At 38.3% G+C, this 25285-nt stretch overlaps 1 protein-coding gene across 1 annotated transcript in view; it reads right to left on the reverse strand.

The window, feature by feature from the left end:
- Positions 1 to 242: 242 nt before the first annotated feature.
- The window catches only part of SLC35F3 (solute carrier family 35 member F3), a 417616-nt gene continuing 392573 nt past the window's right edge, over positions 243 to 25285 (reverse strand). The window contains exons 7-8 of the mRNA XM_053712171.1: positions 16790 to 16879; positions 243 to 487 (exon numbers count right to left, since the gene is read on the reverse strand). Of these exons, the coding sequence (XP_053568146.1) occupies positions 243 to 487; positions 16790 to 16879 (335 nt within the window). The remainder of the gene's footprint in view (positions 488 to 16789; positions 16880 to 25285) is intronic.

Below are 25285 nucleotides of genomic sequence, written 5' to 3' on the forward strand. Positions count from 1 at the left end.
TGTTTCATTCTTGGTAATGACTTTCATTCCTAGAGAACTGCATATAAAGGATAAATGATACATTCAATAAAAGGACGCTCATCTGTGAAAAGCCCTATTTAAAAAAGTGAGACAAGCAAATTAAAGATGCTAAATCTATACACAAAATTCATATTAAAAACTGTACACAATTTTATATATTTTTTTTTATAAGAAAAATGTATAGCAGATGAAGTGAATATTTAAGTATAAAAATTCATGTCCTAATTTGCAAAGGTGGACAAAGATGGCCGTGCTCTGTAACTTCGGTTTTGTACTCCAGTTCCTATAGTTCCATTTCCCTCAATAATTTCTTCTTTCTTCTGGACCTTTAGTCTTGTGAGGAGTTTTATAATCCAAACATCCCATTCTTCTGGTAAAAGCAATAATAGGAAACCTAAGCCAATAATAATAATGGCAATAACCCGAACGCTGTTGAAGACTATTTCGCTGGTATAATGATCGACAACTGTTTGGAAGATAAAATGGAAGTTATTATTTGTAAATAGTGGCATTGCATTTTTGTTGGCTTTTTAAACATGCCTTAATTATGCATTTTAATAAGCTTATTACTCTTGAAAAGCTAATCAAATTTGGCTGAAAGTTTGTAATTTATCCTGGACAGGATATGAAGTAAACATATTCAGCAGTTTTGGAATTAAAAAGCAAAACAAAATATAGATTCCTATAGATTTCAAATAGATTGTGAGAGTCTATGATCCCTTACATATGGGATTACATTCCTGCCACTAGGAGGCAAAGATTCCTAAGAGCCCTATAAAACTCCTCACACATACCTCAGTCTTTACTTTGCCTCCATTGGAGGTGGGTGAAGAATGAAGATGTGCATGACTTCCTAGGAAAAATGGGCTTTCAGTCTGAGGCCTGGTTATACTCAGAGGCCAGTGCTTGTCAGAGGGATGGATTTGGGGTATGGTTTATAATACAATGGTTTCGCCTCATGGGAAACCCTTCATTGGCCCTCTGTAAATTGGTCGCAGGGACATGCCTTCTGCCTCCCTTTTACAGCTCTACATTATTCCTATTCTATTGGCTCTGCTGATATCTTTCAGTATTGGTTTGGCGGTCTATTTGCTTAATAGTGGACAAGTGTCTATGGGGGTAAGTATGTTTTTAAATGTTTAAATATAGACACTCGTATAGCCATATTGTGGACACTTTTTTTAAATCTTAAAAGTTTATCTATATACTATTTATATATATCCTTGGGACAGAATCACACTATTACCTTTGCTTGGCACACTTTCTTCCTTTTAAACAGTAGTTTGGAGCGTGTTACTTACTGCTTAGCTAGACTGAACTATAGAGTTTTATAGTTGATGCAGGTATACATGTCTGTAAAGCTACTTAAAGGGAGTACAGGAGCAGTGAACCCTGTCCCTAAACTTATCCTGGAAACTGAGTCTTCTTAACACTTTTCTACTATTGTTTAGTGTACTTATTATAAAACAACTGAAGTGCTTTCTTCAGCTAATTTGTTACTCATGTTTAGATTTTTTAAATAGATACTGACCAATCTGTTTCTTTGGGTACTAATACACCTGTTTTCTGTTTTCTATCAGGATGATACTAGTGCCATCTATAAGGCTTTTGCTGTTCACCAGACTTCAAACAAGTTAAAAGGTCAGTTTGGATTTCTTTCATGTAATTGGCAAGAGTCCATGAGCTAGTGACGTATGGGATATACATTCCTACCAGGAGGGGCAAAGTTTCCCAAACCTCAAAATGCCTATAAATACACCCCTCACCACACCCACAATTCAGTTTTACAAACTTTGCCTCCTATGGAGGTGGTGAAGTAAGTTTGTGCTAAGATTTCTACGTTGATATGCGCTTCTCAGCATTTTGAAGCCCGATTCCTCTCAGAGTACAGTGAATGTCAGAGGGACGTGGAGAGTATCACCTATTGAATGCAATGGTCATCCTAACGGGGATCTATTTCATAATTTCTGTTATCGGTCGTAGAGATTCATCTCCTACCTCCCTTTTCAGATCGACGATATACTCTTGTATACCATTACCTCTACTGATTCTCGTTTCAGTACTGGTTTGGCTATCTGATATATGTGGATGAGTGTCTTTTGGTAAGTATGTTTCATTTATTTAAGACACCCTCAGCTATGGTTTGGCACTTTGTATATAAAGTTCTAAATATATGTTTATACTTATATTTGCCATGATTCAGGTTTATCAGTATATTTCCTTTTTTGCAGACTGTCAGTTTCATATTTGGGAAATGCATTAAAAAAAAAAATTTACCTGAGGTTTTCAAATTGATTCTTTTTTCTAAATTGCGGGCTGTGTTAGGCTCGCGTGAGCGCAAAATGCTATAATTTATTGCGTCATTCTTGGCGCAAGACTTTTTTGGCGCAAGAATTATGTTTGTTTACGCAAATTTGTCATTTTCGGCATCTTAGTTGACGGAGAGTCTTTTCACGAGGTTGCGTCATCTATGACGCTCATGTTTGTTGCGGACATTTTTGGCGCCAAAAAATATTTTCAGTTGTGGGTGTCATACTTGGCGCCAAACTGTTTGTCATTATTTAAGACTTTATTTCCTTTTGCCTCTGGTCCTTTTTTTCTTGGTCAGAGGCCTATTCTGTTTGCATTTTTTCCCATTCCTGAAACTGTCATATAAGGAAATTGATAATTTTGCTTTATATGTTTTTTCTCTTACATATTGCAAGATGTCTCAATCTGATCCTGTTTCAGAATCTACTACGTGAATCCTGCTGCTTGATATCGGTTCTACCAAAGCTAAGTGCATTTGTTGTAAACTTGTAGTAACTGTTCCTCCGGCTGTAGTTTGTAATAGTTGTCATGATAAACTTTTACATGCAGAGAGTATTTCTATCAGTGTTGTTGCATTAGATGTTGCTGGTCCATCAACATCTAATGTTCAGGATATTCCTGTCAATTTGAGAGAATTTATTTCTGATTCCATTCAGAAGGCTTTGTCTGCCATTCCGCCTTCTAATAAATGTAAAAGGTCTTTTAAAACTTCATACAGTTGATAAATTTTCAAATGACCGACAACATACTAATTTATCTCTCTGATGAGGATCTATCAGATTCAGAGGATCCTGCCTCAGCTATTGACACTGACAAATCTTCGTATTTATTTAAAATGGAGTATATTCGTTCTTTATTGAAGGAAGTGTTGATTGCATTAGATATAGAGGAGTCTAGCCCTCTTGATACTAAAACTAGTAAACGTTTAAATTCGGTTTATAAACCTCATGATGTTCCAGAGGTTTTTCCAGTTCCTGATGCTATTTCAGATATCATTTCAAAGGAATGGAATAGACTGGGTACTTATTTTACTACTCCTTCAAGGTTTAAAAAATTGTATCCTTTGCCTACTGATAGATTGGAGTTTTGGGAAAAGATCCCCAAAGTTGATGGGGCTATCTCTACTCTTGCTAAGCGTACTACTATTCCTACGGAAGACGGTACTTTTAAAGATCCTTTAGATAGGAAACTTGAATCTTATCTAAGGAAGGCTTATTTATGTTCAGGTCATCTTCTTAGGCCTGCTATTTCTTTGGCTGATGTTGCAGCTGCTTCAACTTTTTGGTTGGAAACTTTAGCGCAACAAGTATCAGACCATAATATGTATAGCATTAAGTTAATTCAACATGCTTATAATTTTGTTTGTGATGCAATTTTTGATATCAGAATTGATGTTAGATATGTCTTTAGCTATTTTAGCTAGAAGAGCTTTATGGCTTAAATCTTGGAATGCTGATATGACTTCTAAATCAACGTTGCTATCTCTTTCTTTCCAAGGTAATAAATTATTTGGTTCTCAGTTGGATTCTATAATTTCAACTGTTACGGGGGGGAAGGGGCTTTTTTACCTCAAGATAAAAAAAAATCTAAGGGTAAATTTAAAGCTTCTAACCGTTTTCGTTCTTTTCGACAGAATAAGGAACAGAAACCTAATCCTTCCCCTAAGGAATCTGTTTCCAATTGGAAGCCTTCCTCAGTCTGGAATAAATCCAAGCCATTTAAGAGATCTAAACCAGCCCCCAAGTCGGCATGAAGGTGCGGCCCTCATTCCAGCTCAGCTGGTAGGGGGCAGACTAAAATTTTTCAAGGATGTTTGGATAAATACAGTCCAAAATCATTGGATTCAGAACATTGTTTCTTGGGTACAGAATAGGTTTCAGAGTAAGACTGCCTGTGATCAGTTTCTTTCTCTCATGCATTCCAGTGAACCCCGAGAAAGCACAGGCTTTCCTGAAGTGTGTTTCAGACCTGGACTCTTATGGGGTAATCGTGCCGGTTCCTTTTTAGTAACAAGGTCTGGGGTTTTATTCAAATCTGTTCATTGTCCCAAAGAGAAAATTCATTCAGACCAGTTCTGGATCTAAAAATCTTGAATCGTTATGTAAGAATACCAACATTCAAAATGGTGAATATAAGGACTATTCTGCCTTTTGTTCAGCAAGGGCATTATATGTCCACAATAGACTTACAGGATGCATATCTTCATATTCAGATTTATCCAGATCACTATCAGTTCCTGAGATTCTCTTTTCTAGACGAGCATTACCAATTATTTCTCTTCCTTTTGGCCTAGAAATAGCTCCAAGGATCTCTTCAAAGGTTCTCGGTGTCCTCTGTAATCAGAGAGCGGGGTATTGCAGTGTTTCCTTATTTGGACGATATCTTGGTACTTGCTCAGTCTTTACATTCTGCAGAATCTGACATGAATCAACTAGTGTTGTTTCTTCAAAGACATGGAGGATCAATTTACCAAAAAGTTATTTGATTCCTCAGACAAGGGTAACCTTTTCAGGTTTCCAGATAGATTCAGTATCCATGACTTTTTCTCTAACAGACAAGAGACGTTTGAAGTTGGTTGCAGCCTGTCGGAACCTTCAGTCTCAGTCATTCCCTTCAGTAGCTATGTGCATGGAGGTTTTAGGTCTCATGACTGCAGCATCGGACGCGATCCCCTTTGCTCGTTTTCACATGAGACCTCTTCAGCTTTGTATGCTGAACCAATGGTGCAGGGATTATACAAGGACATCACAATTAATATCCTTAAATCCCAATGTTCGACTATCTCTGACTTGGTGGTTAGATCACCATCGTTTAGTTCAAGGGGCCTCTTTTGTTCGTCCAACTTGGACCGTGATCACAACAGATGTGAGTCTTTCAGGTTGGGGAGCTGTCTGGGGATCTCTGACAGCACAAGGGGTTTGGAAATCTCAAGGCGAGATTACCAATCAATATTTTGGAACTCCGTGCGATTTTCAGGGCTCGTCAGATTTGGCCTCTCTTGGAGAGAACCATTATTTGTTTTCAGACAGACAATATCACAACTGTAGCATATGTCAATCATCAGGGTGCAACTCACAGTCCCCAAGCTATGAAAGAAGTATCTCGGATACTTGCCTGGGTGGAACCCAGCTCCTGTCTGATTTCTGTGGTCCATATCCCAGGAATAGACAATTGGGAAGCGGATTATCTGTCGTCAAACTTTACATCCGGGATAGTGGTCTCTTCACCCAGATGTGTTTTTTCAAATTGTTTAGATGTGGGGGCTTCCAGAAATAGATCTGATGGCATCTCATCTAAACAAGAAACTTCCCAGGTACCTGTCCAGGTCCAGGGATCCTCAGGCAGAGGCAGTGGAAGCTTTGACACTTCCTTGGAGTTATCAACCTGCCTATATTTTTCCACCTCTAGTTCTTCTCCCAAGAGTGATTTCCAAAATCATCATGGAGCAATCGTTTGTGCTGCTGGTGGCTCCAGCATGGCCTCACAGGTTTTGGTATGTGGATCTTGTTCGAATGTCCAGTTGCCAACCTTGGCCACTTCCGTTAAGGCCAGACCTTCTATCTCAAGGCCCCCGTTTTTCCATCAGGATCTCAAATCATTAAATTTGAAGGTATGGAGATTGAACGTTTAGTGCTTAGTCATAGAGGTTTCTCTGACTAAATTCACTTGGCATTCTTTTAGAATTCCTAGAATTTTAGTTTTTTCAGGATGGTTTGGATAAGGGTTTGTCTGAAAGTTCTTTGAAAGGACAAATTTCTGCTCTTTCTGTCTTATTCCACAGAAAAATTGTTAAACTTCCTGATATTCATTGTTTTGTACAGGCGTTGGTCCGTATCAAGCCTGTCATTAAATCAATCTCTCCTCCCTGGAGTCTTAATTTGGTTTTAAAGGCTTTACAGGCTCCTCCATTTGAGCCTATGCATTCTTTGGACATTAAATTGCTTTCTTGGAAAGTATTGTTCCTTTTGGCCATCTCTTCTGCTAGAAGAGTTTCTGAATTATCTGCCCTTTCTTGTGAATCTCCTTTTCTGATTTCTCTTGTAAGGTGTATCCAGTCCATGGATCATCCATTACTTGTGGGATATTCTCCTTCCCAACAGGAAGCTGCAAGAGGATCACCCACAGCAGAGCTGTCTATATAGCTCCTCCTCTAACTGCCACTCCCAGTCATTCTCTTGCAGCTCTCAACATGAAAGGAAGTAGCTAGAGAGATGTGGTGTTTTTATTTAGTTTATCTTCACATTCCGATACACAAAGATCATCATCGGTTTCTCAGGTTCGCCTTCCTAGACAGGCATTACCAGTTTGTGGCTCTTCCCTTTGGGTTAGCTACGGCACCAAGAATCTCTACGAAGGTTCTGGGGTTACTTCTGGCGGTCCTAAGGCTGCGGGGCATAGCAGTAGCCCCTTACTTAGACGACATTCTGATACAGGCGTCGAATTTCCAAATTGCCAAGTCCCATACGGACATTGTTCTGGCATTCCTGAGGTCTCATGGGTGGAAAGTGAACAAAAAGAAGAGTTCTCTATCCCCTCTCACAAGAGTTTCCTTCCTGGGAACTCTGATAGATTCTGTAGAAATGAGGATTTACCTGACAGAGGCCAGGTTGTCAAAACTTCTAAATTCCTGCCGTGTTCTTTATTCTACTTCTCGCCCTTCGGTGGCTCAGTGTATGGAAGTAATCGGCTTAATGGTAGCGGCAATGGACATAGTTCCATTTGCCCGCCTACATCTCAGACCGCTGCAACTCTGCATGCTCAGTCAGTGGAATGTGGAATGGGGATTACACAGATTTGTCCCCTCTACTAAATCTGGATCAAGAGACCAGGGATTTTCTTCTCTGGTGGCTATCTCGAGTCCATCTGTCCAAAGCTATGACCTTCCGCAGGCCAGATTGGACAATAGTAACAGATGCCAGCCTTCTGGGCTGGGGGGCAGTCTGGAACACTCTGAAGGCTCAGGGGTCATGGACTCAGGAGGAGGCTCTCCTTCCGATAAACATTCTGGAACTAAGAGCGATATTCAATGCTCTTCAGACTTGGCCTCAGCTAGCGGCAGTGAGGTTCATCAGATTTCAGTCAGACAACATCACGACTGTAGCTTACATCAACCATCAAGGGGGAACAAGGAGTTCCTTAGCGATGTTGGAGGTTTCAAAGATAATTCGTTGTGCAGAGATTTACTCTTTTCACCTATCGGCTATCCATATCCCAGGAGTAGAGAACTGGGAGGCGGATTTTCTAAGTCGACAGACTTTTCATCCGGGGCAGTGGGAGCTCCATCCGGAGGTGTTTGCACAGTTGATTCAACGTTGGGGCAAACCAGAACTGGATCTCATGGCGTCTCGCCAGAACACCAAGCTTCCTTTTTATGGATCCAGGTCCAGGGATCCCAAGGCAGCGCTGATAGATGCTCTAGCAGTGCCTTGGTCCTTCAACCTGGCTTGTGTTTCCACCGTTTCCTCTGCTCCCTCGTCTGATTGCCAAGGTCAAGCAGGAGAGAGCATCAGTGATTTTGATAGCACCTGCGTGGCCATGCAGGACTTGGTATGCAGATCTGGTGGACATGTCATCCTTTCCACCATGGACTCTGCCTCTGAGACAGGACCTTCTACTTCAGGGTCCTTTCAACCATCCAAATCTAATTTCTCTGCTGCTGACTGCTTGGAGATTGAACGCTTGATTTTATCAAAGCGTGGTTTCTCTGAGTCGGTCATTGATACCTTAATACAGGCGTGAAAGCCTGTCACCAGGAAAATCTATCATAAGATATGGTGTAAATATCTTCATTGGTGTGAATCCAAGGCTTACTCATGGAGTAAGGTCAGGATTCCTAGGATATTATCTTTTCTCCAAGATGGATTGGAGAAAGGTTTGTCAGCAAGTTCCTTAAAGGGACAGATTTCTGCTCTGTCTATTCTTTTGCACAAACGTCTGGCTGAGGTTCCAGACGTGCAGGCGTTTTGTCATGCTTTAGTCAGAATTAAGCCTGTGTTTAAACCTGTTGCTCCGCCTTGGAGTTTAAATTTAGTTCTTAAGGTTCTTCAAGGGGTTCCGTTTGAACTTTTGCATTCCATAGATATTAAGCTCTTATCTTGGAAAGTTTTGTTTTTAGTAGCTATCTCCTCGGATCGAAGAGTTTCGGAGTTATCTGCTTTACAATGTGATTCTCCTTATCTAATTTTTCTTTCCGATAAGGTAGTGTTACGTACCATACCTGGTTTTCTACCTAAGGTGGTATCTAATAAAAATATAAATCAGGAGATTGTTGTACTGTCGCTGTGTCCTAATCCTTCAAAGAAGGAACATCTTTTACGCAATCTTGACGTGGTTCGTGCTTTAAAGTTTTATTTACAAGCTACTAAAGATTTTCGTCAAACATCTGCTTTGTTTGTTGTCTACTCTGGACAGAGGAGAGGCCAAAAGGCTTCGGCAACTTCTCTCTCTTTTTGGCTAAGGAGTATAATATGCTTAGCTTATGAGACTGCTGGCCAGCAGCCTCCTGAAAGGATTACAGCTCATTCTACTAGAGCGGTAGCTTCCACATGAGGCTTCTGTTGAACAGATTTGTAAGGCGGCGACTTGGTCTTCGCTTCATACTTTTTCAAAATTCTATAAATTTGATACTTTTGCTTCTTCGGAGGCTATTTTTGGGAGAAAGGTCTTGCAGGCAGTGGTGCCTTCCGTTTAAGCACCTGCCTTGTCCCTCCCTTCATCCGTGTCCTATAGCTTTGGTATTGGTATCCCACAAGTAATGGATGATCCGTGGACTGGATACACCTTACAAGAGAAAACAAAATTTATGCTTACCTGATAAATTTATTTCTCTTGTGGTGTATCCAGTCCAGGGCCCGCCCTGTCATTTTAAGGCAGGCGTTTTATTTTTAAACTACAGTCACCGCTGCACCTTATGGTTTCTCCTTTCTCTTGCTTGTCTTCGGTCGAATGACTGGTAGTGGCAGTTAGAGGAGGAGCTATATAGACAGCTCTGCTGTGGGTGATCCTCTTGCAGCTTCCTGTTGGGAAGGAGAATATCCCACAAGTAATGGATGATCCGTGGACTGGATACACCACAAGAGAAATTTATCAGGTAAGCATAAATTTTTGTTTTTTCATCAGGATAAGGCGGTTTTGCGGACTTCATTTAAATTCCTACCTAAAGTTGTGAATTCCAACAATATTACTAGAGAAATTGTTGTCCCTTCCTTGTGTCCTAATCCTAAGAATTCTTTGGAAAGATCCTTACATTCTTTGGATGTGGTGAGAGCTTTGAAATATTATGTTGAAGCTACTAAATATTTCAGGAAGACTTCTAGTCTATTTGTTATCTTTTCTGGTTCTAGGAAAGGTCAGAAGGCTTCTGTTTCCTTGGCTTCGTGGTTAAAGCTTTTGATTCATCACGCTTATTTGGAGTTGGGTAAATCCCTGCCTCAGAGGATTACGGCTCATTCTACTAGGTCTGTTTCCACTTCCTGGGCTTTTAAGAATGAAGCTTCAGTTGATCAGATTTGCAAAGCAGCAACTTGGTCCTCTTTGCATACATTTACTAAATTCTACCATTTTGATGTATTTGCTAATTCAGAAGCAGTTTTTGGTAGAAAAGTTCTTCAGGCAGCTGTTTTCAGTTTGATTCTTCTGCTTATAATTTCAGTTTTTTTCATTATAAGATTAAAACTTTTTGATTTGGGTTGTGGATTATTTTTTTCAGCAGAATTGGCTGTCTTTATTTTTATCCCTTCCTCTCTAGTGACTCTTGAGTGGAGTTCCACATCTTGGGTATTTGCTATCCCATATGTCACTAGCTCATGGACTCTTGCCAATTTCATGAAAGAAAACATAATTTATGTAAGAACTTACCTGATAAATTCATTTCTTTTATATTGGCAAGAGTCCTTGAGGCCCACTCTTTTTATGGTGGTTATGATTTTTTTTTTGTATAAAGCACAATTATTCCAATTCCTTTGATGCTTTTTTACTCCTTTCTTTATCACCCCACTACTTGGCTATTCGTTAAACTGAATTGTGGGTGTGGTGAGGGGTGTATTTATAGGCATTTTGAGGTGTGGGAAACTTTGCCCCTCCTGGTAGGATTGTATATCCCATACGTCACTAGCTCATGGACTCTTGCCAATATGAAAGAAATGAATTTATCAGGTAAGTTCTTACATAAATTATGTTTTTTTCTTCTTAGTGCTATGTACCCTGAACCAAGGGATACTGTAGTATCTTCAGATAGTGAGGTTTCCTCTCCAGAATTAAGATCCCTCATCTGCTGAAGAAACCTGATAATTACACTTATTTTTTTTTGTCACTTTAGGGGTTAAAGATCTTAAGTATTCTGACACTGAACTTAGTGATTTATATTGTTAATCTCCATGAGATTTTCTCTGTGCCTGAAAATCTGTCTGACTTATTTTGTAAGGAATAATTTAAATTGTGTGCATCTGTTAATCCTTTTTGCAAGGTTTAAAAGTGGTGAATACTTTTTTCATATAGGTGGCGAGAGTCCACAAGCTGTTAGGTATGGGATATACATTCCTACCAGGAGGAGGCAGTTTTCTAAACCTCAAAAGCCTATAAATACCACTCCCATATACCTCAGTTTTACAATAGCCAAGTGATGAGTTGTTTAAAGGGATACTAAATCCAAAAAAATTCTTTCATGATTCAGAGCATGCAATTGTAAGCAACTTTCTAATTTACATCTATTAATTTTTCTTTGTTCTCTTTATTTAAAAAGCAGAAATGTAAAGCTTAGGAGCCGGACCATTTTTGGTTCAGAATCTTGGTTATGTTTGCTTATTAGTTGGCTGAATAGAGTCACCAATAAGCAAGTGCTATCCAGGGTACTGAACCGAAAATCGTCAGTCACCTAAGCTTTACATTCCTGCTTTTTAAATAAATATAGCAAGAGAACGAAGAAAAATTGATATGAGTAAATTAGAGTTGCTTTAAAATTACATGTCTATCTGAATTATTTAAGAAAAAAAAATCACTTAACCACCAAGGACGTACCCTGCACGTCCTCGGTCTGGAAAGCAGCTGGAAGCGATCCTGATCACTTCTAGCTGCTTTCGGGTTATTGCAGGATGCCTTGATATCAAGGCATCCTGCAATAACAATTTTTACTCCTCCGGTGCAGAGAGCCACTCTGTGGCCCTCTCTGCACCGGACATCGGGTGGGCAGCCATCGATAACTTCTAAGTTAGAGAGGGGGGCGGGGATCACCGGGGGCACGTGCACGGGAGGCGGCGGGCGGGCTCGTGCACAGGTAGGGAGCGGTTGGGAACCGCTACACTACAGATTTTTTATTTTTTTTCTTATAAGTGGGAGAAAGGGGGGATAAAATCCCTGATAAAAGTAATCTAAGGGATCTGGGAGGGGGTGGGGGATTGGTCTTGGGGTGGCGGGGAAGCTACACTACAGAAAAATAAAAACAATTTAAAAAAAACCACATTTTTATTTGCAAACTGTGTACTGGCAGCCAGTACCCAAGATGGCCCCCAATATGGCAGAGGGGGAGGGTTAGAGAGCTGTTTTTTGGGGGGGGGGAATCAGGGAGGTTGGGGGCTAAGGGGGGGGGATCCTACAAAGCAGCATATGTAAATATGCTAGAAAAAAAGGATACCTTTTATTTTAGTACTGGCAGACTTTCTGCCAGTACTTAAGACGGTGGGGACAATTGTGCGGTGGGGGAGGGAAGAGAGCTCTTTGGGAGGGATCAGGGAGTCTGATGTGTCAGGTGGGATGCTGATCTCTACACTGCAAGCTCCCTACAAGCTACCTAACCCCTTCACTGCTGGGCATAATTAACGTGTTGTGCGCAGTGGCATTTAGCTGCCTTCTAATTACCAAAAAGCAACACCAAAGCCATATATGTCTATTTCTAAACAAAGGGGATCCCAGAAAAGCATTTACAACCATTTGTGCCATAATTGCACAAGCTGTTTGTAAATAATTTCAGTGAGAAACCTAAAGTTTGTGAAAAAGTTGACTTTTTTTTTTTAATTTGATCGCATTTGGCGGTGAAATGGTTTCATAAAATATACCAAAATGGGTCTTGATCAATACTTGCGGTTGTCTACTACACTAAAGCTAAAATTAACCCTACAAGCTCCCTAATTAACGCCTGCACTGCTGAGCATAATACACGTGTGGTGCACAGCGGCCTTCTAATTACCAAAAAGCAACACCAAAGCCATATATGTCTGCTATTTCTGAACAAAAGGGATCCCAGAGAAGCATTTACAACCATTTGTGCCATAATTTGTGTCATAAGACAGAGAGACACTCAGTGCAATACAGCACTGCGTGATATGATAGTTTTGTTGCACTTCTGTGTTACATTAACAAATTAGGATCATACTTTGTATATTTCTGTTGATATATACAAATTACATTGCACTTAGTTTTTGTTTGCAATGCAGCAAATTCAGACACTTTCAGAAAGTGGGGGGGGGGGGGGGGGGGGAGAGGGAGTTCCCAGGGTATGTCTGAAGCTCTCACCAGTTATAAGAAATTTTCTAAGCATTTTAAACAATTTTGTCTTGCCTGCTGTATGCAGGTGACGTTTGTCTATATTTTAGTATATATTACTTTTCATTTAAACTAAGGCAGGTTAAAGGGACATTGAACCCAATTTTTTTTTCTTTCATGATTCAGATAGAGCATGCAATTTTAAGCAACTTTCTAATTTACTCCTATTTTTCTTTGTTCTCTTGCTATGTTTATTTGAAAAGAAGGCATCTAAGCTAAGGAGCCAGCCAATTATTTAATTTTTAAAGGGAATGCAAATTTTGATGCTAAATTGCCTGGTTTTTAAAAATTCGATTAAAAACAGGGGCATTTTAATTAATCAAAATGTACATTTCACTTATTGAAATACTTAACTTTTTAAACTTGACAGCCGCTCCAGCTTCCCCTGGTTGTCACAAGTAGTTTCTGACATTAGAAATGCTGGATCGGTCATCCTCCAATCACGGCTCCCCCCCCCCCCCCCAGGGAAATCAGTGTCTGATTCTAAGCTGTGATTGGAGGAAGCTGGATTCCTCATTTTAGACCCAGGAAGAGGCTTTGCGATTGGGCGGAGGAAGCTGGAGCGGCTGTCAAGATTAAAAGGTAAGTATTTTTTCCAAACACGAGTGTAATGTAAATTTTGATGAATTAAAGGGCCACTGTTTTTAATCAAATTTTTAAAAACCGGGCACTTTAGTATCAAAATTTACATTCACTTTAAAGGGACAGTCTAGTCAAAATTAAACTTACATGATTCTGATAGGGCATGCAATTTCAAACTACTTCCAATTTACTTTTATCATCAAATTTGCTTAATTCCCTTAGCGGTATTTTTGAAAAGCTAAACCTAGGTAGGCTCAAACTGATTTCTAAACCATTGAAAACCGCCTCTTGGCTCAGAGCATTTTGAAAGTTTTTCAGTTAGAGAGTACTAGTTTGTGTGTCATATAGATAAAATTGTGCTCACTCCCGTGGGGTTATTTAGGAGTCTGTACTGATTGGCTACACTGCATGTCTGTCAAAAGCACTTAGATAAGAAGCAGTCTGCGGAGCCTTAAAAACAAGGTAATCAGAGGTAAAACATATGTTAATATAACCGTGTTGGCTATGCAAAACTGAGGAATGGGTAATAAAGGGATTATCTATCTTTTTAAATAATAAAAAATGTGATGTAGACTGTCCCTTTAAGAACCCTGGACAGCACTTTTTTATTGGTGGGTGAATTTATCTACCAATCAGCAAAAACAACCCAGGTTGTTTACCAAAAATGGGCCGGCATCTAAACTTACATTCTTGCTTTTCAAATAGATACCAAGAGAATGAAGAACATTTGATAATAGGAGTAAATTAGAAAGTTGCTTAAAATTGCAGGGTCTATTTGAATCACAAAAGAGAAAAAAAAATAGTTCTGTGTTCCTTTAAATTGTACTGAAAACATTTCAGTTTAATTTGGAATTGATGCAGAGTCTTTATATCAACCCGCGGGGTTCTCCAGTTACCTTATCTCTCCCATGTGAAATTTTGTATCCCAGAGAGATTAATTACTTTCTATGGATGGCATCATCTCTCTGGGATTTCTAGGTTCCTCCCCTTATCTTAGAAAATTCAGTGAGTTCTGCTTCTTAAGTCTACTCTATAATCAGAATTTGTAAAATCACTAAATACACTGCTGCATACAAAATAAAATACTGAAAAGAAAGTGCAAAGTTTAAATGTAATAAAACGTAATCTGATGTGGAAGGTGATATAAAATTCAAAGCACTGTACTAGTCTCTCCTTCACAATGCAGGAAACACCCTTGGAGAAGTAAAGCAAAATCTGCCTTTTGAAACAGAGGTTTTGAATATCAGGGCCTAAGAGTTCAAATATAAGTAGTTTTAAGAATATATATATTTATATTTATTTTTATTTTTTTAGTTAAGTCCTTTGCAAAATATGGCACTTTTGTTGTAGCTAGAGCTCTGATTGGAGAACAATTCAAGTGATTGGCTCAAAGAAAATTTGACTTTTGAAATGGGCAGCAGAGCGATGGGAATTAGAATTTCATATCTATACTAAAAAGTAAGTTATAGCGCATCTTTGTTACAACTGATAAATTAAACTGCATCTAAAATATCACACACTCCGGATCTGGTTTTAAAAAGAGTTTACCATCACTTTAATAATGCATTTTAATAAGTCACTTTTAGCAATGTTTAATTTTTATTTTTTTTAACTCCATAACACACATGTATGTCGCTGGTTGTTAAGGGCTTGTCTGCTAATAGCACAGGACCCTCTTTCGCTCCTGCAGGCTTCCTAAAATAGTGTGGTCTTGCTGCCGGATATTTAGAAAATAAAACCCCATAGGAAGACATTAAGCGGTTGAAAAAAAATAAGCTTGTGAATACTTGTGTATGCAAATGTAGGCTATCTTAAAGGGAACTAAACGTTCAATACTTAAAATCTGTAATATCCTAAAACTTTTTAATAGTGAACTATTGCTTGCACAGAACTGTTTACCTGCAGAAAAGGAGGAGCCAATCAGACAGCATATGTGCATAGCATTTATTCACCATTATAATGCTGCTCGTGAGCTGGCTATTTAACCATGTGATTAACCAGATTGTGGGGTTAAACACACAGTTCTGTGGAATTAAAGGAATATATAAACCTAAAATTTTATTTTGTAATTCAGAAAATGTTAAGTTTCCAATTATTCAATGATCAAATTTGCTTTGTTCCCATGGTATTTTTCTGTGAGAGATACATAGGTAGGTGTCTAGCACAGTGTTTCTCAACTTCAGTCCTCAAGATATAATGAAACGCTGGCGTGTTATGGGTCCTAACAAGAGCACAGGGGAAATAATCAGCTGATGGATGAGAGCAGGTTAGTAACCATGGCTACTGATTAGCTGATTATTTCACCTGTGCTCTAGTTAAAGGGACACTGAGACCAATTTTTCTTTCATGATTCAAATCGAGCATGACATTTTAAGCAACTTTCTAATTCACTCCTATTCTCAAATTGTCTTTGTTCTCTTGCTATCCTTTTTTTAAAAGCAGGAATGTAAATCTTAGCAGCCAGCCCATTTTAGGTTCAGCACCATGGATAGCGCTTGCTTATTGGAGGATTACATTTTTCCACCAAAAAGCAAGCATAACCCAGGTTCTCAACCAAAAAGGGGACGGCTCCTATGCATCACATTTCTGCTTTTTAAATAAAGATAGCAGGAGAGCGAAGAAAAATTGATAATAGGAGTAAATTAGAAAGTTGCTTAAAATTGCATGCTCTATCTGAATCATGAAAGAAAAAATTTGGGTTTAGTGCCCTTTTAAGATATAATGAATATATGGCCTATTAAGAGTCCTGTGGACTGGAGTTGAGAAACACTGATGTAGACTAGAACATTACATGTTAGGAAATAGTGCTGCAATCTAGTGCTCTTGCAAAACTGCTGATGACACATGCATGATCTTGAGTTTACATCCATGCTTTTCAACAAAAGATACCAAGAGATGAATATTTGATAATAGAACATGCATATTTTAAACTGTTTAATTTTACTTCTGAGTCATGAAAGAAACATTTTGGGTTTCATGTCCCTTTTTTAAAAGTGCAATAATGAAATGCTCTAATACATGAACACATTTTATCATTTCCTTTATGTCCAAATTATCTCGAGAAAAGCTCCATGGAAGTCAAAAAATTCCAGAGAATAAGCGCAGTAGTTTATTACCAAAATACCAAATTTCAGCCAAATGTGATGCTCCAATTCATTTAACACAATAAAACACCATTTTATATAGCTTTAGATATTATTTTAAGTGGTACTAGAAAATAACAATGAACTATTACCTTCTAGATAGTTATGAATTGCAAAACACAGCAATTTTCAAAAACTTAATTACAGAAATAGAGGCATGGCACGGATACTAGAAATACATTTAAATCATATCTTACCGGCATTAACAGGTACACTTAGGACGATCCCAAGAGATATTAAGGTAGGGTATGTGAGCGCTATTCCAAAATTAACCAAAATATTAAAGGCTGGAAAAAAAAGGAAATGTTATATATTTTTAGCATGATGTATGAACAGAAATTAGACATTTTTTTTTTATTACAAAATATTGGCAATTTGCTAATGTTCTCACTAATGGTTTTAAGGTCAGTAATAGAACTTTCTGTATTAAAGGGATAGTCTAGTCAAAATTAAACAGAGCATGCAATTTTAAGCAACTTTCTAATTTACTCCTGCTTTTTCTTTGTTCTCTTGGTATCTTTATTTGAGTGTAAGCTTAGGAGCCGGTCCATTTTTGGTTCAGCACCTGGGTAGCGCTTGCTGATTGGTGGCTACATTCAGACACCAATCAGAAAGTGCTGCCCAGGTGCTGAGCCAAAAATTGTCCGGCTCCTATTTTAATGTTCCTGCTTTTTAAAATAAAGATACCAAGAGAACAAAGAAAAATTGATAATAGGAGTCAATTAGAAAGTTGTTAAACTTTCATGATTCAGATAGAGCATGTATTTTTAAAGTTTTGCTTTAACTTGTTCTAACTAATTTATTTAAAAAAAAAAAAAAAGATGATTTGCATATTTAACAAAAACCTTGCAAAATAAAGAAAATCATGAACACAATGTAGTGGCATTATGCTAATGCAACAATGTGACTGTTTTATGAAAAGCGATATTGCACATTAGTAGAAGTCAGCAGAAGATTTGCCAACTGGTGCAGAAAGGGAAGACTGTACTTCTATGTACATACATAAGGTACATAAATAATATGCTTAGTGGCATAAAAATGCTTGTATGCTTTGGAAGAACCCAGAAACCCATTTTTAGAAGGTAATGATTGGTTCATATTATATTAATCAATTATAAATTGTTCATTTACTGGAGAATAAATACAGGTTTGTTTTTGTAGAATTTATAAGTAATGCTAAAATGTTTTATTATTTATTATTAGGTATTTGTAGAGTGCCAACAGGTTCCGTAGCGCTGTAAACATAGTCAGTATACAGGATAACTTTTGTAAGGATCAAGTGGGTCGAGGGCCCTGCCGATAGTTTCACTGTTGTAGTAGGGTCTTATGAAGGCAATCTGCAAACAGCTGGGCTCATAGGCTTACATTCTAAGGGGATTAAGGGGAAAGCAATGGAGTAGGAAAGGTTAGTGTAGGTTGTGTGCATCCCTGAATAGTAGAGTCTTTAGGGAGTGCTTGAAGCTGTTAAAACTAGGGGAGAGTCTTGTGGAGCAAGGCAGGGAGTTCCACAAGATGGGAGCCAGTCTGGAGAAGTCCTGTAAATGGGAATGTGAGGAAGTAACAAGAGAGGAGGAGAGTAGGAGATCATAAGCAGAGCGAAGGGGACGGGAGGGAGAGTATCTGGAGACAAGGTCTGAAATGTAGGGGGGAACAGTGCAGTTGAGGGCTTTGTGTGTCAGAGTGAGGATTTTGTGTTTAATCCTAGAGGCAAGAGGAAGCCAGTTTCGTAAATAGAGACTTTATAAAATTGTAAAATATAGTATGGATAATTTGTAATGCCTAAAAGTTAAAATTTTGAGACCCACATTATTTCATTTCTGGCTTCCAAATTTCTTAACAATGCATACATATTTTAACCTAGCGTCTTCATTAAAGTTAAGAAATATTTCATGGATTGGTGGGATAGAAATATTTGTTAAAATGACTACTACTTATAACTATTATATCCATTCAGCAATCTATTTTTGAAAGGAGAAACATATTAACCTAATTTGGCTTTACATGATAATAGTTGTTTAGGCAGTGCTTCCAACTGATTTTAATATTATCTAGTAATAAACAATTATCATTTTAATTCAAAATCTTTTTTACATTAGTCTCTCTTCATGTGCATTGAGCCTATTATGCTTGGCTGTATCCAAAATATATTTAGATTAAAAAATGTATGTGCAAAACACCTGTATGAGGATGACAGCCTCATAAAAAAAAAGTTGGTTTTGAAACATACTTGTGTGGTGGTTTTATAAAGAAGCTTAAAATCAGAGAATGCCTTTTCTTTCCAATGGGAGGGAAAGTCCAAAAATTCATGAATTATTGTTGGGAATAAAACACCTGGCCACCAGGAGGAAGCAGACACCTCAGCCAAATATATAAGTATCCCTCCTACTTCCCCCTACTCCCCCAGTCATTCTTTGCCTAGTAAACCTGGAGGTTGGCAAAGATAGTGCTCTGAAGAAGAACGGAATTTAAGTCCTTTAGTTTCCATGCAAGATAAGACTGGGGTTGTACTGTATTCATGTAATTCTTTTACTAAGAATATTGGTGAATGTTGGCTCTAGATGTCGCAAGGAACCTTCCTTAGCCTCCTTCCAGTATAACTTACCAACACCCCTCCTGGCAACCAGTGTAAGCTTACACTGCTTTCCTTTGTCTCAGGTCCCTGTCAGATGTGGATGAAACAGTCACCCTCCAGGGTCTCTGCTGTGGAGCAGTAACAGCATATCCAGGTCTAAGTCCTTTTTACTTATTTAGACCTTTCCCTGGGCAGATATGCTTGCTTCTGTCTCATTTGGGGAAAGGGGGATGTTAAAGGGTGACTAGCTGGCATCGCCTAGCCTTCGTATATGGGTTTGGGTATGTTTGTTATATCCTTTGCTGGGGCTATCATTTTAAGGAGCAACAGAGAGTTCCATACTCCTATGCAGCTTTAGTTAGTGGCATGGCTAGCCTGCATTTCCCTTAGAGGACCCAGCGCACCTTATACACATTAGCCCTGAGTATGACCATGAGGTGTTACACTGATGTGGCCATAATCATTCAGCTGCTTCTATAATGGGATACCTCCAGTGAGGGGAGTCTTTTAGATAAACATTGTAGGTGCTTTTATTGTAATGGAGCGTCTAGAGTTGAGCTCCTTAATGCCGGTACATTTATTATTTTTGGGACGTACATTTTGTTGGGGTTGGATCTATGAGGCATAGCAATACATACTTTTGACTGGATGGTGCATTGATATCTGCAGCGGCATTTTGACTGCCCCGTGGCAGTGCAAACTACTAAACGGCCCTTTCCACAATGGGCAGTGCTTTTGGCGCACTTGCTAGATTAGGCCATGTGTTTTTTCCTTATTAGTCCACTCCAGCACTAATGCAATCTGAGCCAGGTTTAACTCGACTGGTACAGCTAATTTATTTAATTCATTGGGAGTTATATATGTTTGTTCCCATATATGTTTGCATCACTGTTTTTTTTTAAATTTTACATTTCAAGAATCTTGGTACAGTTTTGACTGAAGATTAGAGCTTAAAAAATTTTCGCTTTAGCAGGGATTCCACTGTGTTTTCTGCCATCTAGTGGTGGTTATTTGTAATGATCCCTTATTACTAGTGCTGTACCAGATTGTTGTTTTTACTTTTTAGTATAGAAAAAAAAGAGTATTTTATATGATGAGGGAATAACCTTCTCTGCCATCCTCCTATTCTGCATGTTGCGATAATCTCTAAGAGGTTGATACATTACATGGGAACAAATTCCCATGTAATGTATCAACCTTCTAGAAATTATTGCAACATGCAGAATATCCAATGGATTCCCTGCTAGATGACATCACATTTGTGGGCGTGACTGAATACGCTATAAAAAGCAGACAACCCAGCAGCGCGATCACCCTTTGAAAAAGCCAGTTCACGGCGAAACATGTCAGGGACGCTAGGGTACTGGTGAGGAGTCCTAGGAGCTCTTGTGATTTTAGTTAGCCTTAGGCTATCCTTTATTACTGTAGTATACTTTTTTGCTCTCATGCTGGAGTGGCCTTATTCCTAAACACTATGGCTGTGCAGCGACTCACTAAACCATAGGAAAAAAGCAGGACTAATGGCACTACTATATAGGTATACTTGGGGTTCTCTGTATATAATAATTTAGATCATATACATTTTTATAATTCACAGAATAAGGTGCTGTGTACTTTCGGTTCTGAAAAGAGAAGAGAATTTCAATCCATGGATTGAAAGATGTACACTTGTGGAGCACTCTAGGCCCAAGAAAAGTGGCTATAAGTTAGAACAATTATTAGAGGGAGACGGTTTACCCGTGATACAATAAAATATAACCTTTATTGGGTATCATTAAAAAATAATGGATCCACAAACAAACATGTAATTTATTAAAAACACAGAATGTAAAATGAAATTACAATAAGCTACATGTAGTATTCCACGCAAATAGTGACTTAGGGTGTATTTTCTTAACCAAAAGTTAGATGTCTGTACTTCGAAAAATACAGTAGTATACTACATGAAAGGTATTAAGTATACTGGATAGAATACTAGTGTAAAGGTATCACGTTGAATTCATATAAAGTGGGTTATGACTCAGAATAGCACTTTAATAGTGTTATTCAGTATGTATAAACCATAGAAGTCCAAAGTATAAAATTTATTCCACTAGCCTTTTTGTTCTATTAAAGGCATAGCATCAATACACCAAGCGACGCAACAATATTGCATGTAAATACCAGATTGTGTGTTTGTCTACCAGTCTTGTTTGCTTCAAAAGGCCTATTCCTATACACTAATTGATATACGATCTTTTACTTATAAAGATGACCAAAACCTCATTTAAGTTGTATCCTTGGTACCCCTATGACCTATATTGAGATCCGTGAGAAGGATAATTTACTATAGGATATAGGACACTGTAGCTTACGTTACAGTTAGATACTAGGTTCCAATCAGTTAATTACTATAAACCATCCATCCAGAGGTAACATAATTAGTTATATAACATATGTTAAAATCAGTGGATCATAATATATACTTCACTCCACGTGTATACCCACTTTACTACTTAAAGGGACACTGAACCCAATTTTTTTTCTTTCGTGATTCAGTTAGAGCATACAATTTTAAGCAACTTTCTAATTTACTCATATTAATGTTTTTGTTCTCTTGCTATCTTTATTTGAAAAAGGCATCTAAGCTTTTTTCTTGGTTCAGACTCTGGACAGCAGTTTTTGATTGGTGGATGAATGTATCCACCAATTAGCAAGGACAACCTAGGTTTTTCATCAAAAATGGGCCGGCATCTAAACTTACATTCTTGCATTTCAAATAAAGATACCAAGAGAATAAAGAAAATTTGATGGAGCATGAAATTTTAAGTCACTTAATAATTTACTCCTATCTGAATCACGAAAGAAATTTAGTTCAGTGTCCCTTTAAAGTTCCGAAGTGTGCTTGCTTTCTTTCCTAAGAGATGGTGAGTCCACGGAATGAATTACTAGTGGAAATATCACTCCTGGCCAGAAGGAGGAGGCAAAGAGCACCACAGCAAAGCTGCTATATATCTCACTTCCCTTACCCATAACCCCCAGTCATTCCCTTTGCCTGCATTGCAAGGAGGAGGTGAAGTTTTGGTGTCTGATCTACAATCAAGATTTTTTTATTTTAAAGCAGAGTAGGTTTGCTCTGATCTTTCTAAAGGGTCTAGCCTTATCCCATATCAGCCTCTTCAGTAGGGCAATGGTGGCTTTTAAGCAATTGGGAACTTGTGGGGTACTATCCTCACTGCGTTTTCCCAAAACATTTTGCTGCCCTATTAAGTAAGTTTATTCTGTCTTTCTGTATTTCCACAGGTCCATGTGAGGGATGGCATCCTCTCAAACCAGGTGAGCTGTCATGCTGCCAGTCGGATAAATATTGAGGTAAGTGCCAGTTTTATTTTTCTATGTCTTTTTTGTCAGCTGTAGGACGGCCCCTTTTAGGGAGGTTCTGATTCTGTGATGTCAGTTTTTTTGGTGCTTTTTTTCACTTCCTGTAAGAGTGAGGTAACCATATTTCAGATGGTTTTTTTTGGTTCTGTATTATATCCTTTGTTAAAAAAAAAATTTCTTTCATGTAATTGGCAAGAGTCCATGAGCTAGTGACGTATGGGATATACAATCCTACCAGGAGGGGCAAAGTTTCCCAAACCTCAAAATGCCTACAAATACACCCCTCACCACACCCATAATTAAGTTTTACAAACTTTGCCTCCTATGGAGGTGGTGAAGTAAGTTTGTGTGAAGATTTCTACGTTGATATGCACTTCTCAGCATTTTGAAGCCCGATTCCTCTCAGAGTACAGTAAATGTCAGAGGGATGTGAAGGGAGTATCACCTATTGAATGCAATGGTATTCCTCATGGGAGATCTATTTCATAGGTTCTGTTATTCGGTCGTAGAGATTCCATTACCTCTACTGATAACCATTTCAATACTGGTTTGGCTATCTGCTATATGTGGATGGGTGTCTTTTGGTAAGTATGTTTTCATTACTTAAGACACTCTCAGCTATGGTTTGGCACTTTATGTATTTATATTAAGTTCTAAATATATGTATTGTACTGATATTTGCTTTAATTCAGGTTTTCAGTATATTTCCTTTTGCAGACTGTCAGTTTCATATCTGGGAAATGTTTTTTTTAGGAAAAATGTATTTCTTACCTGGGGTATAGTCTTTTTCAAATTGATTATCTTTTAAATTCGCGGGCAGAATTAGGCTAGTGAGGGAGCAAAATGCCAAAGTTTATTGCGTCATTCTTGGCGCAAGATTTTTTTTGGCGCAAAGTTACGTTAGTTGACACAAATAAGTCATTTCCAGCATCTTAGTCGATGCTGAGTCCTTCACAAGGTTGTGTCATCTGTGACGCGAGTGTCATTTCCGGACGTTTTTGGCGCCAACATTTTTTTCTCTATCAGAGGGCTATGCTGTTTGCATTTTTTTCCATTCCTGAAGCTGCCATATAAGGATAATTTTGCTTTATACGTTTTTTTTCTCTTAAATTTGCAAGATGTCTCAATCTGATCCTGTCTCAGAAATCACTGTTGGAACCCTGCTGCCTGATAACAGTTCTACCAAAGCTTAGTGCATTTGTTGTAAACTTGTGGAGGTTATATCTCCTGCTGTGGTTTGTAGTTGTCATGAAAAACTTTTACATGCAGAGAATGTATCCATCAGTAGTAGTTAATTACCTGTTGCTGTCCCCGCAACATCTAATGCACAAGATATACCTGTAAATTTTTAAAAGAATTTATTTCTGAATCTATTCAGAAGGCTTTGTCTGCCATCCCGCCTTCTAATAAACGTAAAAGGTCCTTTAAAACTTCTCATAAAGTTGATGAAATTTCAAATGACCGGCAACATGCTGAATTTCCTTCTCTGATGGGGATTTATCTGGTTCAGAAGATCCTGCCTCAGATATTGGCACTGACAAATTTTCTTATTTAAAATTGAGTATATTCGTTCTTTGTTAAAAGAAGTGTTGATTACATTGGATATGGAGGAAACTAGTCCTCTTGATATTAAAACTAGTAAACATTTAAATTCTGTTTATAAACTTCCTGTGGTTATTCCAGAGGTTTTTCCAGTTTCTGATGCTATTTCTGATGCTATTTCTGATATGATTTCTAAGGAATGGAATAGGCCTAGTACTTTATTACTACTTCAAGGTTTAAAAAATTGTATCCTTTGCCAGCAGTTACATTGGAATTTTGGGAAAAGATCCCCAAAGTTGATGGGGCTATCTGTACTCTTGCTAAACGTACTACTATTCCTACGGAAGATAGTACTTCTTTTAAAGATCCTTTAGATAGGAAACTTGAATCTTATCTAAGGAAAGCCTATTTATATTCAGGTCATCTTCTCAGGCCTGCAATTTCTTTGGCTGATGTTGCAGCTGCTTCAACTTTTTGGTTGGAATCTTTAGCGCAACAAGTATTGGATCATGATTTGTCTAGCCTTGTTAACTTGATTCAACATGCTAATCATTTTATTTGTGATGCCATTTTTGATATCATCAAAATTGATGTTAAATCTGTCTTTAGTTTTTTTAGATAGAAGAGCTTTGTGGCTGAAATCTTGGAATGCTGACATGACTTCTAAGTCCAGATTGCTATCTTTCTTTCCAAGGTAATACATTATTTGGTTCTCAGTTGGTTTCAATAATTTCAATTGTCACTGGGGGAAGGGAGTTTTTTTTGCCTCAGGATAAAAGACCTAAGGGTAAATCTAAAGCTAACCATTTTCGTTCCTTTTGACAAAATAAGGAACAAACTTAATCCCTCCCCCAAGGAATCTGTTTCCAATTGGAAGCCTTCCTCGAATTGGAATAAATCCAAGCCATTTAAGAGATGAAAGCCAGTCCGCATGAAGGTGCAGCCCTCATTCCAGCTCAGCTGGTAGGGGGCAAATTAAGAATTTTCAAAGATGTTTGGACCAATTCGGTCCAAAATCAATGGATTCAGAGTATTGTCTCTCAGGGGTACAGAATAGGATTCAGAGTAAGGTTGCCTGTGAGAAGTTTTTTTTTTTTTTTTCTCACGCATCCCTGCAAACCCAGTAAAGGCTCAGGCTTTCCTGAAGTGTGTTTTAGACCTGGAGTAATCAGGGGTAATCATGCCAGTTCCATTTCAGGAACAGGGTCTGGGGTTTTAT

Source organism: Bombina bombina, chromosome 4, assembly GCF_027579735.1.
Source record: "Bombina bombina isolate aBomBom1 chromosome 4, aBomBom1.pri, whole genome shotgun sequence".
Lineage (NCBI taxonomy): Eukaryota > Metazoa > Chordata > Amphibia > Anura > Bombinatoridae > Bombina > Bombina bombina.